Raw genomic sequence first — 14,370 nt, 5'->3', positions numbered from 1 at the left:
ACAGGAGTCCAGTTACCTGTGACAGATACCTTCAGTTTCCTCCCTGGGTTGGAGGCAGATCTCTGTACCATGGAGCACTACATCACACTGGCTCCGTGGCAGTGACAGCAGTGCCTGGCCCCTTCCCTGCCTGCATGTGCCCATCAGGTGAAGGTCATTTATCCCTAGACGAGCAGCAGAGCCAGACTTTTTGCCCAGCTGTGTTTGCCCTGCCAGTAAACAAAATACTTGACTGCCTATGAGTGTTCACACAGCATCAGGCAGCTTAACAGACACAAAAAGTGATAGCACTGGAATGAGATGACACCGTCTATTAAACAGCGTAACATTTCTGCTCAAGGCCATTTGAATGACACACTGTTAGGGTTTAAATAACTGCCTAAATGTTGCAACGCTGAACCGTCCCTGAAATCCGGTAGCTCTGCAGTTGATTCAAAGCTTTATGGAAAAGATTTTTGCATTTGTTTATTTTAAGATAACTTTCTCAGGCTTCATAAAGGTTTTTGCTCTTATATGGCTTTGCTTTTGTGTGTGTGTTTGTGTGCACGCGTGCTTGTGTTTCAAAAAATGGGGTACAAGAGGCTTTCAAGGGCAATACTATAGGCCTGATACTGCGTGGAAAAAATAAAAATAAAATATGATTAATCCATTTTAATCCTGCTGGTGTTAATTCCAGTCAGAGTTTGTAGCTGTGTATCTGGGCATGTAGAATTGCATGGAATTACAGTTATGTGTACTAATATTTAAGGCCCTTGCTGTTGCTATGACATTTTTATACCAATGCAGGATTCTTTTGGGGCTGATTTTTCTGTTCAGTACCAAAGTTGAGCCTCTGGTTTCTGAGCTTTTTTGAGCTTTTGTGTGAGGTCTGCTGAGGTTTGTCCTTCCTTGTACCAGTCCCAGGCTTGGGGGGAATTTTTGTTGTAATTTCTTCCATATCTTGTATTTTTACCTAGTCACATCTTGATTAACAGGCCCTCCCCCCTTCACCTTCAATAATAAAACTACTGCACTATAGCTCTAAATGTTATAGGAGTGAACAATCCAATTTTAAAAAAGAGCATTTTAAATCCATGGAAACTACTACAACTGCTTTCCTGTCCTGCTTGTAGAAGCACACTAATGATCAAAAACCCCACAAAGATACAGGAGGGACAAAAGTTAGTGGTTTATTTCTTCATATTTAATAAAGAAATTGGTGCTGAAAATGGAAAGTGGCAAATTCCATTCACAAATAGATTCATCTCCAGTCATCCTGGATCTATTTGAATGTTAGGAAAAAATTGACATTGAGAGAGCAGCTGAGCAAACTATTACTTTAAATATTTAGAAGTCAAATAAAAGGATGTTGTATTTTCTAAAGATAACAGCTAACTAGGTCAAAATAATTATACTACCTGACTTGTCTGAGTGTAGCTTTAATCATATGCACAAATTTGTGAAAGGTAAATAATTGCATGATTTTAATAGAGGAAAGACTCCAAGAGTCTTAATAATATACTTATGCATGGCCTGATAAATAGAGGCTCATAAAATTTAGAGGCTGTGCTTGGGTTTTTTTCAGCTGTTTGTTGGTGTATAGATCTTGTCTCTAAGAGACTTATGGGAAAAAATTCTTTTTTATCTCTTTATGATACTTGTTTCTTATCCCTATGTTCAAGACCTTGACCTACTCAAAGCCATAATGAATTCTAATAATATAAAATTCTTTAAGAAAAACAAACCTGAATTTTATTGTTGTACCTTCAGCTGCATATTAATATCACCTGGAAAAAAATGAATAACAGACTATATTAGATACTAACATTTAAAGTTTATATCAGGCTGTAAGCTATGTAGAATTACTCAACACATTAATGAGAAAGAGAAATAGTATATTAATTCTTTCTATTAGTGGTGCATTTCAAGAGTGTCTTTTAGGATATTTTATGCAAAATACTAGGCAATATCTGATGGAGCATTGCAGTTCACAAATACCTTGGGAGCTAAACTGCAGTTTCTCCTATCCTAGTCTGTTTCAGAGAGGAAACCAAAGTTATGCAGGGCAGCCTCTTCACCTCTGTAGATAATATTCATTCTGTGTCAAACTGGCAAAGGATTTCATAAAATACCAGCTTTTTTTTTTAAGATTTAGACATTTTAACTTTTTTCCCAACTAGCTTCAATCTACTAATTTATTTGAAATACAAAAATTAAGATAGAAGATTTTAAAAAGAAATTAAGGCATTTTGGTTAGTAAACAAACATATTTATAGCTCACAGGTGTACAAGGATTGTAAATACTTCTGGCAGAATTTCAGGGCTTAGTGGTTTGTTTCTGCCATACTGAAGATTTTCTTTCTGCACTTCCTATACACAGAATGGAAATCTTTGTCCCATACCACACTGCTCAGCTTCCTACATAGAACCCATAGAAAGGGACAGAAAGGAATGGGATTTTCTTATTTTGTAGTGTTTGAATTAATACACACACCTGCTGGCAACTTTTAAAAGATATATTGCTATATGTTCTGTGCACCATAGCAACATAAACAAAAATCGAAGTAAAAATAGTTTTCAAGGACATCTTCCAGAAACACTGGATGTTTTTTATCATTCTGAATTTTGATATACATAGTTACTGGATTGTCTGTCATCTGTGCCAAGTACATTTACACATAAAGCAGGCAAGGTCATTTAATCTTATCTATTTCTAATTAGTGCTGAACTATTAGAACCGTGGACTTTTGGAGGGCCTTGTGTCTGCCAACTTCCCAGGTGAACTTGAAACTTCTTAGTTAAACACAGTGTTTAATCTCAAAAAAACAATTAGCACGTAACAGTCATTTTTAATAACTGGGAAAATACTAAGGGACTTGCTCCTTTACTAATCTCCCTATTAACTATTTCTTTCTCAACACAAAGAGTTCTGTGAGTTGGAGTAAGAGTTTCTCCCAGCTTGCACCTGTGTCTGAAGGCTGTCACATAGGTTTGTCACCTCAACTGTTGGGTTTCTTATAACCTGAACTGGTTGGATCTCCCTGAAAACCCAGTGCTCTGGATCAACTCCATGATCTCCTCTCTGTAATTCTGTGGCAGCTTTGATCTGTGCCAGTCCTGCAGGATCCATGCTGCCACCATGCAGAACTACCTCTGTGGGCAGAAATGCCATTCTGTGGGGAAAGAAGCCGTGTGGGCATCACCTGGTATAGGTAGGAAAGAGAGGAGGGACCTTTGTCCCTAAAGATGCTACCCTGGACTGCTGATAGTGGTCAGCAACGTGAGCCATGGTTGTTCATTCTCTGTGACATGGAAAAAATGTTGTGTGCATAAAGTGAGAAAGTAGAAACTTTTAATTTTGCAGCCCTGGTTTTAAATTAATGCCTCTTTTAGAAGAAAGCCGTGTAATTTCATCTATCTTAAAGCACAATTTTACATGCTGAATATTCTTTAACAATGCTGAATGCAATAACTATCATTGCCACTTAAATGTATTGTGGAAGACATGAACATACATTTATTTGTATAATGCAGCCTTGGTTGTTATTGTGGCCTTGACCACATCCTATTTTAAAAGGTCAATGCTTGTCATACATCTCATTCCAAGCAAGGCCAGAGTTCTTATCAATCTGTTCTGTGAGGACTGAGCTGTTGCCAGGTTTGTTGGATGGTTTCAGGTTGTTATAATTGTACTTAGCCTAGTGTTGATATCAGTGTTAAAATTGCTGTGTTATGTACATGCTTTTTTATTGCTGTTGAAAGATCTGAAAATAGTGCATCTTTTTTTTAATTATCTCCATTTTATGCTGACATAAATGGGGTAGTCATGTATATAGATGTGTATCTATGAATGTATTTTATATAAATATATATATGTATAAAAGTATGTTTTGAAGATTGAGACAAAATTACCAATTAATTTGTGAAGATTAAGGTTACTTATTATATAAATATTTTTGCTTTAGATACTTTAATCAACAGCATACTGAAAAGTTAAATCACTGTATGGAGATTTGCATTTTTGTGAATAAGTTAAGGGTCTAAAATGGAATATGTTAGTCTTTATATCATCATAACCATATAGCCATTCACTGTGGTATCACTGGTGTTTTGAATGGAAAGGATTGGAAGAAAAACCTTTTCATTAATAAGATGTTTGGATGTACCTCTCTGTATACTCTGTGTATATATGTTATGTTATGTTATGGAATTTGTGGTTATGATGCAAAGGGAGTATTTTTATGTCTCACTGCCATATTTTTGGAGGCTTGAAATGAGATAGTAGATTCGATTGTACGAACAGCTTATTGTAGTTGTGAACAATATTCAGACTAAATAAGTATCCTTTCCAGATTTTTTAGAGTATTGCAAATCCTCTTAGTACTCATACCTTTAGAAAATCAGATAATGGATTTGAGATGTTTGCCTTTAGACCCATCAAATTACAAATGCTGTCCATTAGATGAAATTCCTTGTGAGCTGCGGAGAATCCCAGACGTGACTCCTCAGATCCCATCATTCTGGGCATGCACTACAGCAGACAGACAGCAGTGATAGCCCCTGCCTCCATATAACACACTGGTTCCTCTGTGCATTAAAAAGAAGTATCTCTGAAGGCACAATTTGATCTTAGTACATTCATAGTCCATTAGGATTTTCAAAGCTCTGTCACTTTAGTAAAGGCTTTCATGGTAACTTCATCTCTTTGAACATGTGGGTGTGTGTACTTGCATTCATGTTTTCTAGAAAAGATGCATTTTATTGTCTTGTATAAACATAAATTGAGCAGCAGCTCAATCCTATCTCCACCTGTTCAGTAGTTTAACCATTGTCTGTACTGTAAAATTCCTTAATCTGTTATATTTAGAGTGAACTGAAAGTGAAGCTTTTCAAATAGAGAAGCAATTTTGATTTCGTGTCTTACCTGTGACAACTACTTTCTCCCTTATGACGTAACGTAGCTGCAAGCTTTCTAATGCTGTTGAAGTGAAACCCCTGAAATGAGGAGATTGGCTCTAAAATCTTAGTTTAAATGTTTTTATTCTTTATGGAGAAGTTGATATGGGAACTTTTGAGTTTCCCTCTGGTTCTCTGCAAGCTGCTTATAACCACACAGGAGAGAATTCACAAATAAACCTTGCGATTTTCAGATAATCACTCCCTGCCATAAGCTGAGCCCTTCAATAAAATACCAAATGTCAGAAGACTCCCAATAAAGTCAAGAAAGTTAGAAATGTTGACATATGCAATAACTGAAATGCTGCTCTGTATGTGTTGCCCTTATTTAATATAGTAGGAAATCTCTGTGGGGGTTGTTGGTTTGGACATACATATGTACAGCTTATTCATCTCTGAGAAAATTTCCCACAAGACTAACATGTGATTCTGTTTTCTCAATTTGTTGCTTCATCTTGCCATTCCTAAAGCATTTTTTAATTAGAAATGCTGTTTTACTGAGGTTTTTTGCAGAGTAAACCTATCCTGAAATAGACATCATCGTTATATTAAAGATTCTTTTTAATAAGTCAATGCTTTCATATTCTGATTCTTTTGTCCAGTGATCTTCCCACGATGGGAAGATTGTATCTGTTAAATTCTGAACTGAGACTGGTGTTCTGTCTGAAATGTATTGTCATTGAAAACAAAGTTTCTTAAAGTTGTCCACCTGTCTCAAATTTGTTGTGTTTCTGGCTACCTGCAGGTACTTGCCTACATAGCAAGACAAAGGAGACGTTTGTGTTACAAATTACAACTTCCTGGTTTCTAAAACTTGTCTTCAATATACAAAGCTTTTGAAAAGCCTTTTATCTTGTAGATATTTGTGAGCCATTATGATCTCTTTCTCTGAAGAAATTCTAATGGCAAAAAACAAGAGATGTTTGTTTTGAGGAAAAGCACAGATAAAAAGGCAAGAAGTGCTTTAACAAAAGCAAGTCTGAGACAAGCGGATTCAGTCCGAGGCTCAGACAAGTGGTTATGCTCCCTAACCTCCCCATGATTAAACTTACAAGATTTGAATAGAACTAGTAATTTTAAGGAGATGAAAATAATACTTTGTTTCTTTGTAGCTGAAGTCTTATTAGTAAAACAATAAGAAAAGCCCATAGCATACTTTGATTTTTGTGACACTCTGTTTTGCAACTTGAAATTACAAAGTCTGAAGAAAGTAGTAATGTAAAAGAAAAAGCAACATCTCAACAAAAGTTAACTTTTTCATATTCCAAAGTTCAAATCCAGCCATTCTTACAGACCTTGACCAGCTCTGGATTCCCAGAAAGTCCCTACATTTTCACTTGCTCTTAGTATTAGCCTCAAAGTTTCAAATTGTTGCCTCATTAAGATCCTACTTAGAGACACAGGAATCCCCATTGTCCACAAGAGACTTGCTGAATTTATGTACTTGATAACATCGAATCAGAAAATGTTTTCCAATCTCAGAAAAGCAAGCAGTGCATGTCTGGGCCAACAGCACATTAGTATAGTTCCACTAAATGAGAGCACCACTAGAGTATAGTGATGAGGTTCAAAAGAGCTGCTGTACTCCCTCCCCCCTCCGATTCTCAGTGGGGTGTTAAACTTGGCGTTACAGTGGCTAGGCTAATTTACAGAGTATGAAGATCTGTTCCACTGACTTAATTTAAATTACAGTGTTACCATAAAAGCATAACCCATTCTGGACCAATATTTTCCTCGTACGTCTCAGAAATGGTAGGTCAGAAATAAAGTCTCTAGCACAGGCCACTGTTACAGGTCAGAATTTAACCTAATTATTGTGAAAGAGCTGCTTGAATTGCATGTTGAAACAGATATAACTGTATTTGCACAATAGCAACTTAAACGAGGACTCTGTTATGGGTATTTTTCTGCTTTTGTTTAAGACATTTTCATTTTTGTTTTGTAGCCAAGCACCAAGACGTACTCGCAGAGCGGCAGGCACTCCGTGTCAGTAGAGGTTCAAATGCAGCGGCAGCGGCAGGAAGAAAGAGAGAGTTTCCAACAAGCTCAGCGGCAGTACAGCTCATTACCCAGGTATGGCAACTGTCTCGAGCTATTCCGTGCGTGTGAGCCTGGAGCTAATTTCATTTGGGGAGGAGAATGTCGTACTTAGTGCAGACACTTTTGTTTAGCGTTGATATAAGGTGGAATGTATTCACTGTGGAAGAGGCATAAAATTTCTTAACTGAGAGCATGTGGTAGCTGTTTATTTTAGGAGAATTGCTTCAGAGCTGATTTCAGGGGGATTTGATGACACTCAGCACCCAACAGAATTGAGACATTAAAACAAAACTATTCTTTGTGGGACACCATCCAGTTTAATATTCTACTCTTTCAGAAGTCTCCTGAGCATGACATGAGCTGTCCCCTTTTGACATGTCAGATGATTTGTTTTTTCTGTTGCCTAATTCCTTACTGGGTAGTAATTCTATTTTTGTGATACTAATGCAAAGGGAAAAGTAAAAGGAAAAAAAAGAATCAAGTCCTCCAACAAAAGAATATGGAACTGAGAAAATTATCCAAAAACTCAGGGGTTTTCAAGTTTACAGTATGTGCATTTCCTTTAAGTTACTGGGTCATTAGGAGTGGAATGCTGAAAATTAATACATTTTTTTGTCTGAACAAACCCATATTTTTAAAAAATCTCCGTTTTTGTGTTTTTTTTTTTTGGTTTTCTTAAATTAGTTGTTTGGGTAAAATGTCTTTTACTCGGTATTTAATTTTAAGAATTAATAGGAGTTTAGCCAACTTGTATTTCAAATTAACTCTCATAGTTGAACATTATGCAAATAGTCTTTGCATTTTGAAGTATCAGCAGCAATGATTGAATGGAGAATAATTTACACTGGAGGTTGGTGTCGAATTGCTTTCCCACAAGGTTGTATTATTTTTGTGGCTCCTGTGAAAATAGTGTGGACAAAAATTTATTGTGACAAGATGTGTTTTACCAGATATATTATAACTCTTCTTTTTGGAAACAAATATAAGCCTCATGGCAAAGTTATCTAATTATGCTGTCTTACCAACATCTTTGAAAATAAAACAGTTTCAGATTTTTAAATGCTTTAACACCTTTCCAGTGTAGAATTTTTCTGTTAAGGAAGGTGGGAAAGGAAAATGTAAAGTTACTGTGCTTTCTGATGTTGTTAGTTTCTCATTTTAAAAATCTTTATATTCCCTTTTCTTCTGATCTCTGCCTTCCTTCTGAAGTGACCACACCTATTAATGCCATATTGTGTCTCCTGAGAAACTCTTTCAGTTCTACTAGCCCCAGCAATGTACTGGTGGAGTGGAAGGGCACAGGCACTAATGCCAATTTTAAGTTGGGAGGTTTATTTTAGTTTTAAAACTGTGATTTTTAAAACTCACTTTCTCTGGTCTCAATCACTGGTAGCATTTAAAAGTTGGGAGTCAGCTGCAGTGCAGTTCCAGTGGCAGAAATTAATAACTCTAAGGAGAAAAACAGACAAGAAATATGGAAAATAGATCACAGAAATGCTTGTTTTGAAAAGAGTTGCTGAGAACTTTACTCTGTGGTCTTCAACATGAGAAGTGCCTCGCAAGCTAGCAATGCATGTTACTGAGTAATTAATGATAATTTAATGGTATTTCAGCTGTGCTGAGAGCAGACAGAATTACAGGACCTCGGGCTAAAGTTCAGCACTGTAAATACCACGATACTCCTATAACAAGCTGGGACATCCAGTTCTCCAGCTTTCCAAACTGTTCCTAACTCTGTGAGTGATCTTTAAAGAAATTTTACTGTAACTCTGAAATTTAGGTCCCAAGCTTAATGTTGCAACCATGGCTTTGTAATGATTAAAGTTTGCACACTGGCTTCATTCTTGAGCTTTGTTGCCTTTCATCTTGTATAGTCTCTAGGAGCCTCATTTTTCTTTCCCCTTTGCACATTCAAATCTTTAGTACTGAAGGCAAATAAACACTTGAGTCAATTTTAAAGGATCTTCCCAGAAAGACAGGGAAAGTGAGCCAACTCATTTTGAACAAGTACCAAAAAACAGTCAGTAAATTAAATCAGTTCAACTAGTCATCCTCTTGTCCCATGTGAAACTGTAAAAGCAAGGTTTAACTCCACGTTAATTTTCTACTACTTACAATTTATCTTGCTCTAGATCAGAAACCTGACAGTTTCGTAGCCTACAGAGGTTCGTGCAATTTGCTCTTGTTCCAGGGAGTGATAAAACGTGACTCAGAAACCTCGTTTCTTTGGCAGTGTTGGATATGAGAATACCAATAACAGCTATAAAAATTTGTGTAAGAATTTACTTTGCAATTTGTGCTGTAATAATTTACGTTCATCCTGCATAACATTTTTCATCTAGAGGTCTCAAAATTGGTCATAAAATAAGGTGGATGTGGTATATTCCAAATTATATATCTAGAACAAAGACTGTGAAAGCATTAGGTGACTTTTTACTTTTACTAATGGTAGAAAAATTCTTCAGGTCTCCTGTCTCTCCACTGCATATTCGTTGGATGAGTCCACGTCATCATATGTGTTGACATGAAAAACCAAACCACATATAAACAATTAAATTATTTTCTTATTGATTTATGTCACAGTATATTTTGTTTTATTGCTTGATAGTGGATATCTCTTTTGCTGCAGCACAAAATTGTTTTACTTTATCATCACCTATCTTATTTTGAATTCATACAAGCATCTAGCAGCTTGATAGCAAATTAAAGTTATTTCAAAACCATAATCTGTCTTCAAAATAATGTGATGATTTACTGTGAAAAGAGATAAGAATTGGTAATTCCTATATGTATTTGGCTTATTTATCTGCACCCCAGAGCCAAAAGATGAACAAAAAAGGCTATCTCTTATTTTTCTTATATGAAAACTGGGGAACAGTCCTGATGACATGAAATTCCTTAGTTCTGGAAATGGGAGGAAGAAACTGTAACTACCTTTCAGCAACGAGCTTTATCTTCTGACTTGAGCAGTGTTAGAGCAAGTGTTTTAAGGATCTGCCTGTTGCATTTTTAATCAAGTGTGAGTCTAGATTCAGATCTTTCATGAGTGACTTTACAAGTGCTGTAAAATGTTTGGTCTTTCCTAGTCTGCAACTGAATTGTAGCACATTTTTCTTGAGAACATGAGGGTAACTGTAGCACTGGATGGGTTTTCACAGCATATTCCTTCTGTAGAGACCTAGAAATACAGTTCAACTCTCTAGGAAATGTTCTCCTTAACAAAAGAGACAAGATGCCTCTTTGGGGCAGAAGAGAACGGGATTTCTGGAGAATGCAATAACTGGGGGAAACCTGATGGCATTGCAGAAGCAGCCTTCCTTCCAGTGATTTTTGTCAATAAAAGGGAAACTAGAACATTCATCTTAAAAGTCTCTTTCATTTTTTTGTTTCAGGCAAAGCAGAAAAAATGCCAGTTCTGTATCTCAAGACTCCTGGGAGCAGAGTTATTCCCCTGGAGAAGGTTTCCAGACTGCGAAGGAAAATCCCAGATATTCCAGCTACCAGGGATCGAGGAATGGCTACATGGGGGGACATGGCTTTAATGCCAGGGTAATGCTAGAAACACAAGAACTGCTCCGTCAAGAGCAGAGGCGGAAAGAACAACAACTGAAAAAAAAAACTTCTTCTGAAGGGCCTAGCAACTATGACTCATATAAGAAAATTCAGGACCCTAATTATACCCCTCCTAAAGGTCCTTTCAGACAAGATGTACCGCCTTCACCATCTCAGGTAGCGAGGCTGAACAGATTGCAAACACCAGAAAAGGGAAGACCGTTTTATTCTTGAGGTGAAGAAAATGAAGAACAACTTATCATGCAATAAGGAACATTTTCATATAAAGACTTATATTTTGAAAACTTTTTAAACTGATGGTACTAAGGAATATATCCGTTGTCTATTTCAGTGCCTTTGAAAATATGGGCAAAGCGCTGGTGGGCCTTATGTCTTTGCCATTCTGTCTCAAGTGTTGAATTCATGGAAGGACCTTCCACCATCTGACAATCATAGCAGAAATGTGCTCCTGCGTTCTGAGTCCTGTAGCCCAGTCCAGTAGTTGTCAATGGTTTTTTGCTAGGATTTGTTGTAATGTCTTTTACTTTGCAGTGACTTATTACACCAACATGAAGCTTTATGGCATAAAATGAATGAATTTGAGGTTGAAGGAAGCATTGACATGTCCTTTCTTTATTTTTCTTGGTTCAGGAAGAGGGTTACACATCGCTTTTGAGTGGATAAGGCTTAGCACTACTCTGGATCGCAGTCAGAGTTCTGATATGTTATATGGTGGAGTCATTACCAGTCTTTGTTGATTAATATTTAAGTGTCTATATGCTAAAAAACTATCCTTCTCCTATTATGCACATATGCACTGTTTTTTTTTCTCTCTCTCCCCACTCTAAGCTTATTAAAAAAGCCTTTACCCTGACTCATGAGGAAAGCAATATTAAGCTTTCAATTATCCTGAGCATCCTGTTACAATTGCCTTATAATCTTAATACACAGTCCATTACGAATGAAATAATTAGAGAGAGATTATTTATACTGTCACAAACAAACCAAGTATATTTTACTATTATGTTAAAGATGGGGAATTTTGAACAAACATACAACTGAGTTCTGCTTTGCTTTGCTTCTAAATTAGTTTGGTCATATGACACTTGTATCTAGGAAAAGAACAAGGGAGGGTATCATCCCATGGTCATCTGGTATACAGTTGTCCTTGGGCAAATTTTGGAGATACCTTAAAGCAAGAGCAAAGAAATCAAAGTTTTTCTTTGGATCAAAACACTGTAAAGAAAATAATTACTTCTTATAATTTGTGAAGCTTTGTGGACAATTTTCTTTGTGCTTCCATATACTGTATTGTTTCATTGTGATGCCACATTTAAAACAAATCTTTAAGTATATGAATGAGAGATAAGTGGAGACAAACTGTTACACATCATCCTGAAAACATGTCAGTATCAAAAATAACTAAAGCAAAAAAGATTGCTCCAGCAGTCAGTAATATTTGAATGTGCATATGGGATATGAGAATTTCTTTTGAAGCAGCTGGTTTTATGTTTGTTGGTCTTAACTTCATGCATTGTAAAATATAGCTGGGTTGCTGAAGTGCCTGCAAATCCTGATGTGGAAAGGCTTGAGAATGGATCTCGGCATATTGTGTACAAAAAGGAAAGAGAGAAAGCAGGAAAAAAATCATGTATTGCGTGATTTAAAAAAAAAAAAAAAAAAGAAGCCTATTTTTTTTTACTGGCACATTTTATTTTTGCGCCAACTTGTTTCTAGAATATATGTGAAATATCAGCACACATATGTGTCTTTTATGCCTGTTTGTTAACAGTTTTTGTTGTTAATAATGTACTCCATGTTTAAAAGTTATTAGTGTAAGCACAGTGACATTGGATGACAATAGCTCTTTTACGCAGAATTTACAAAACTGTGTAAAATGGCTTTTCATGTACATACGAAATTTAGAATAAAAGGCTGTTTCCATCCTTGTCTTGGTATTGCCTGTAGACCCCTGTGAGAACTGCTGCTTACATTGAGTTTAAAAAACACTTAACAGATGTTATTTTATACTATTCCTAATGGTTTGCGTGTGTCTTTCTGTGAGTGTGTGTAAACATTAAAAAAAGAAGAAAATAAAAGAAAAAAGATTTACAGCCCAGATGAACACCTGAAGACTATCCTCAGAGGCAAAAAACACATAGTTTAAAGTCTTGTGTTATTTTAGGCCATACCTATGACATTTAAAAGCCACATTTTTAAGACTAACTTCTGAGGCAAAAGTCTTCCATGCTGTAGCATGGAGTCCTCTCCCCAGGGAGAGCACTGTCAGAAGGGCACCCACTGTGCTCTGGCCAAACCCAGACACAGAAGCCCCCCCTACACCGTGTGTGTGTTTTGGGCTCTGATGGGAGCCCTTCACAGGAATGTTGACATGGTGAAAAACAGAAGAAGGCAGATTTATGAATAAAGCAATATTTACGGAGCCAATGATACTCTGTTTCCCCCATTAGTATTGGAGCTGAGTCTGGTTTTCTCCCTCTTCCCCTCATTCCTCCTTTTGTTGGTTACTGCAGGAATGTCAATCATGATTCTGTGTATGCGTGACATCAAGGTGTTGCCATGGCAATAATAGTGTCAAATTATTCACTGTGACTTTAGTGTGGGATCTCAAGGGGAAGAATAGCAGGAGCTGTAAGGTGGACAGGAAGCTTGCAGTGCCCAAAGACAGTAAAGGCTGGATTTTGCAGAAGACCTAAATTGTAGTGGCTTGGGTTGCAAGTGGAGAAATAATTGCATTTGCAGTTTTGCAGGCCTTACTGTCTCCTCTCCTGACTGCATTCCCAGATTACATAGTTTGATGTTTCTGTGGATTTATTTGTACTGGCAAATAATTGCAAGCACTAAAAAAAAAATGCATCCACAGGAATGGAATACAGGTTGAAATCCTTTTCAAAAAAAGGCCTTTGATACACTGTTGTAGGAAAAAGGGCATGTGTTTGGAAAAGTATGACGTACAGGATGTTTTATGTGTGAGGATGGCATATGTTAAAGTTTACCCTTCTATGAAACTCCTCTTCAAGGTGTTAACAATTTGCCATAATTAGATGTGTTCATGAAAGAAGGCAGATGTTCTCTTTGGGCCGTGTCTGTGTTATGTTAGTAAAGAATAAGGTCTTTTTCTGGCTTCATCATCCTGTCTTCTTCCTGACATAGCATAGACAGGATTTCTAATATTAACTCCCATAAGTTGCAAAGGGTGATAAGGAAGTGGGAGGGAGATATTTTAATAGAAAATGACCTTTAGTTCTGCATAGTGAATAGATTCAAAAGTTAATTGAGCTAACAACATTACTGCAGTAATTTGTTTGTGGATGCATTACCATTATGAGATTAACTCTGTAACATTACTATATTTGAAAATGGTCACAGGACAGACTAAAGGGAGCTTACACCATTGAGGAGTGGGTGTACAGCTTGCACATTTTGCTCTGTTGAAACCCTGAAAAAACCATCTGCAAAGCCTCCTGTATTTTATCAAAATAATTTGCTAATGCTATTGAAACTCCATGGGAAAGTTTAATATTACTAATGCAGAAGACTGCTGCCTTTCTCAAAAAACCTACTTTCCCTCTTCTTATAGGACCTCCTTGGAAACAAGAGTGCAGCCTTAGTGAGTTATTGCATGGGCCAGATAGTTTAATATATGTCTTTGAGAAGTCTGCCATCAAAAACAGCAAAAAATGGCATTGAGCCCAGCTGAGCATGGTTGGAAAGTACAATTGCCATTTATTGCTGGCAAACAGCATGAGGAACAACAAAACAAAGTTCAAACACATCATGACTGTAGATATATGGTCTGCCTTTCAAAGCTGCACTGATGTT

General features: G+C 36.8%; 1 protein-coding gene across 11 annotated transcripts in view; it reads left to right on the top strand.

Moving 5' to 3' along the window:
• Positions 1–12,473, top strand: part of PARD3 (par-3 family cell polarity regulator) — a 446,652-nt gene extending 434,179 nt beyond the window's left edge. For all 11 annotated transcript variants that reach the window (XM_050332175.1, XM_050332238.1, XM_050332169.1 and 8 more), the window contains 2 exons: positions 6,881–7,008; positions 10,368–12,473. In XM_050332175.1, coding sequence (XP_050188132.1) covers positions 6,881–7,008; positions 10,368–10,761 — 522 coding nt within the window. In that variant the 3' untranslated portion in view covers positions 10,762–12,473. The remainder of the gene's footprint in view (positions 1–6,880; positions 7,009–10,367) is intronic.
• Positions 12,474–14,370: the final 1,897 nt, after the last annotated feature.

This window comes from Myiozetetes cayanensis, unplaced genomic scaffold, assembly GCF_022539395.1.
Source record: "Myiozetetes cayanensis isolate MyiCay16 unplaced genomic scaffold, myiCay2020 scf1, whole genome shotgun sequence".
Lineage (NCBI taxonomy): Eukaryota > Metazoa > Chordata > Aves > Passeriformes > Tyrannidae > Myiozetetes > Myiozetetes cayanensis.
Note: the sequence above shows the minus strand (reverse complement) of the source record. Positions and strands in the feature narration are given on the sequence as shown.